General features: G+C 43.9%; 1 protein-coding gene across 1 annotated transcript in view; it reads left to right on the top strand.

Moving 5' to 3' along the window:
• Iqca1 (IQ motif containing with AAA domain 1) overlaps window positions 1-3,001 on the top strand; it is a 119,232-nt gene extending 116,231 nt beyond the window's left edge. The window contains exon 19 of the mRNA XM_021165896.2: window positions 2,410-3,001. Coding sequence (XP_021021555.1) covers window positions 2,410-2,526 — 117 coding nt within the window. The 3' untranslated portion in view covers window positions 2,527-3,001. The remainder of the gene's footprint in view (window positions 1-2,409) is intronic.
• The last annotated feature ends 635 nt before the right edge of the window (window positions 3,002-3,636 follow it).

The raw sequence follows: 3,636 nt of genomic DNA, 5'->3' as shown, positions 1-3,636 counted from the left end.
TGCCAGGGCCAAAAGAATGGGAATGGGTGGGTAGGGAAGTGGGGGGCGCTATGGGGGACTTTTGGGATAGTATTGGAAATGTAATTGAGGAAATTATGTAATAAAAATATTTAAAAAAAAAAAATAAAAAAAAAAAAAAAAAAAAAAAAAAAAAAAGAAACTGAATCATTTCCCGCCATCACCCTATTCCCCAATCACAGTGGGGCACCAGACACAGTGCCTAGCCCCAAGTAGATCTTCCATAGATTTGTTAGTGACACGTGTAGTGAAGAGTTGGGCAGGTGGAATGATGTCATCACGCTTCTGGATGCTGTGAGGACCATTGCTGACATGGTACAGCAACTGGTCCATAAATCTCCCTTAACTGGGCTTCAGGAATGTATCTACTGAGCTCACAGCTCCCTGTGAACGTTCTTTGGACTTGGTGGGAAAACATGCAATGCTATATGGTATAATCATTTAGACCTCACAGCCTTCTTTTTTATGGGTAAAGAGCCTGCACTATAAAGAAGTGAGGAGGGGTAAGCAAAAGTCCCTCAAAGGGACCTTAATACACAGAGCTTGTGGAGCTTGGGAGGCAAAGGGAGAATACATTTGCTGCCAACTGACCCTAAGATCCTCAGCCTAAGCCTGAACTATTCTAGTCCAATAGAACCCTGAAAGGAGATGAGGAGATTAAAAGAGAGAATGGGGGGAGCAATTGAAGAGATACTCACTGGCTCTCAAGTAGCCCAAAGTCACTAGATGGACAGGGAACCACCAACCAGAAGAGCAGGGGTCTGCAGAAGCTGCAGCAGGCCAAAGAGCAGCCTCTCCTCTGGGGACTCTGGGAGGCACACAGCCCTACCCATGCCATGACCTAAACCAGTGCGACCGTCCCAGAACTGTGACATCCCAAGTATGCAGCTCTAAGTAGTGATTTGAGAAATTTGCAAAAGGTATGTAGGAAGGTTTGGAGCTAGGAAAAAGAAGGGGGGGGTAAGTGGTATAATCATATTACAGCCTCAAAACATAATTTTTAAATTGTAAAAAAGAATAAAATGCTTTGAATACATATAATTTCATGTTCAAGAAAATAAGTGAAAATATGACTCCCACTAGAAATGAACCTTTGAAACATAAAAAAATTACTAAATTAAATAACATAATTATCTTTTAAAACCACAAAACAAAACTTTTAAATGAAAAAATAGTAGTTAATTACATTAAAACTAAGAGAAGTATGAACTCTAGACTATGTAAGGTCAAAGAGCAAACCACAGAACTAGAAATTGGCCCTAGGGAGTTCCCCCAAGAAGGCATCACAGAAAAACAAAACAGATAAGACAAGTTAAAGGGCATTGACCTTTAACTAACAGAATTCCCAGAAGAAAAGAACACAAGGTAAGTCTAAAGTAATACTTGCAGAGAATTTTCCCAAATTAAAAGCATGAGATATCAGATTAAAATAAATTCCAAGCAGCCAGTTAGACAAATAGGAGCAAACCCATTTTTGTCAATTATTACAAGTCTAAGCATAAGATAACAAATTGCCCCAAAGAAACAGCATGGGCAATCACACATCTCTTTGACATCATGAGACACTAGAAAACAGTAACTTACATCTTCAGAGTGCAGGGGAGAAACGATCATCTAGCTAGTATTTATATCCAGCTAAACTAGCACCCAAATGACAGGAAACAAGGTCATTTGAAGTCAAATAGTCTCCCGCTCACAGAAAATAACTTGGTAGCAGCAGGTTAAACTATGCCTAGTTTGGCTCCCAGCATCCACATCAAGTGATGTACAACTGCTACTCCACCAGCTCCAGGGGATCTGATGCCCTCTTCTGGCCTCCCCAAGTACCTGCACACACACACACACACACACACACACACACACACACACACAAAGGGGGGGGTGAGGAGAGAGGGACAAATCTTTGTTAACTGAATTGTAAGAAAACTGATAACTAGCACCCAGTACAATCATTCGCTGAGATTATCTGTAAGGTTATAAACTGAAAGGTTTCTCAGGTTTTGAATAAAGTATTATCAGTGTCATGTTTTCTACATCACCTCCCTCAGAGAATGTTGAGGCTTCCTGTGGTCACAGGTGTCTACTTGAGCTACTAATAGCTGGCCATATGTGAGCCAGAAGCCATACACATTACCAAGGAAGGCCACACCCTCAGGTGTCTTAACTAGGCAGGACTATGCCCAGGAGTTGATATGTGGTTCTCTAAAACTACTGCCAGAGGACACATTTCAAGTCACAGAAATCCAAGCTAGGAATGTCCTGAACACACATCAAATGCCCAGTGCCTAACACCAGTGCCCATCCCCTTCCTAGCAGTCGCATCTTTACCCCCAGGACTATCTCAGCATTTTCATGTAATTTGATCATCTCCTAAACATCTTTTCATTCCAGAACTGGTATGCCAAAACCCCTCTGGGCAAAAAGCGAGTCTTGTCACTAACCGTTGGCAACAAAGAAAAGGAAAAGGACAAAGGAAAGAAGGGGAAAAGGGGCAAAAAGAAGAAGTAATGCCTTCCTCAGCAGCCACCCCGAGCATCTTTGAGATGATGTCGGCCCCAGCTTGTCAGGGAGAGGCTCACCCCTGCTCACCTGGGGAAGCCCACAGAGAAGCTAAGCGGAGAGCAGCCACTCCAAAGCACTGTACCCTGACCACTGTGTTCTGTTATCCTTCAGGAGGCTGCACACCAAGCAAGATGTCCCTTACAGCCATAACCATTACTTGCCATTATCCCTTAACTCATGCAAAGTCTGTCAATATCAAGTTGGCTTCCCTTGTTTCCCCACACTCTGCCCAGCTCTCACACTTGCCAGTATGAGTTAGCACCAAGATTACAACATAAAGGGAGGTCTCTCCCATGGCAAGAGCACCGTAATTCTATTGTTGGTACACTAGCTCTTTATTAACCCATACGCATTGTATATTTTGTTGCACATATTTTAATAAATTAATTATTTGCTGTAGTCATGAATATCACATAATGAAATAAAGCTGTTGCCCTTGAACTGACTCAGTAATTTGGTCATTGGAGCTAAGCAAAATCTTCAGTGTGGAGTCTGCCAGTCTCCTAACGTTCAGGTGAGGCGCAGGAAGTGCAGTGGTCCCTGCTAATAATTGGACCCCTGAGATGACCGGCTTCTAGAAGCTACCTGACCTCTGCAGGCCAAAGACTTGGCAAAAACAATGACATAAAAAATGGAGTTGGGACTGCAGAGATGGTTGACAGTGTGTGTGTGCTTGCACAGGTCCTGGATTAGGTTCCCAGCACAACACAGAGGGTACAACACAGAGTCACCATGTCTCCCTCCCACTAACAGGCTGGGCCAGACATCCAAGTTCTTCAAGCCTCTGCAGCATGGCCCATGACACACAGGAAGATTAACAGATCAGCGTTCTCTAGCCCATGTCTGCACGTGGAGGACAGCACACATGAGCAGACACAGAGACCCTCACTGCCCCTGTCAAGCCTTGGACAGGGTCTGTGTACACTGGAGAGTACAGTTGTCCCAGAAAAACCTTAAAAGAGAAACTTCTGGGCCCAGTAACCTATGCTTTCTTTGGATTCTGCAACTGCCCCCCTCTGCAGGGGTTAGGGAGAGCAGCCACTCCAAAGCCCAGGG

This window comes from Mus caroli, chromosome 1, assembly GCF_900094665.2.
Source record: "Mus caroli chromosome 1, CAROLI_EIJ_v1.1, whole genome shotgun sequence".
NCBI classification, from domain to species: domain Eukaryota; kingdom Metazoa; phylum Chordata; class Mammalia; order Rodentia; family Muridae; genus Mus; species Mus caroli.
Note: the sequence above shows the minus strand (reverse complement) of the source record. Positions and strands in the feature narration are given on the sequence as shown.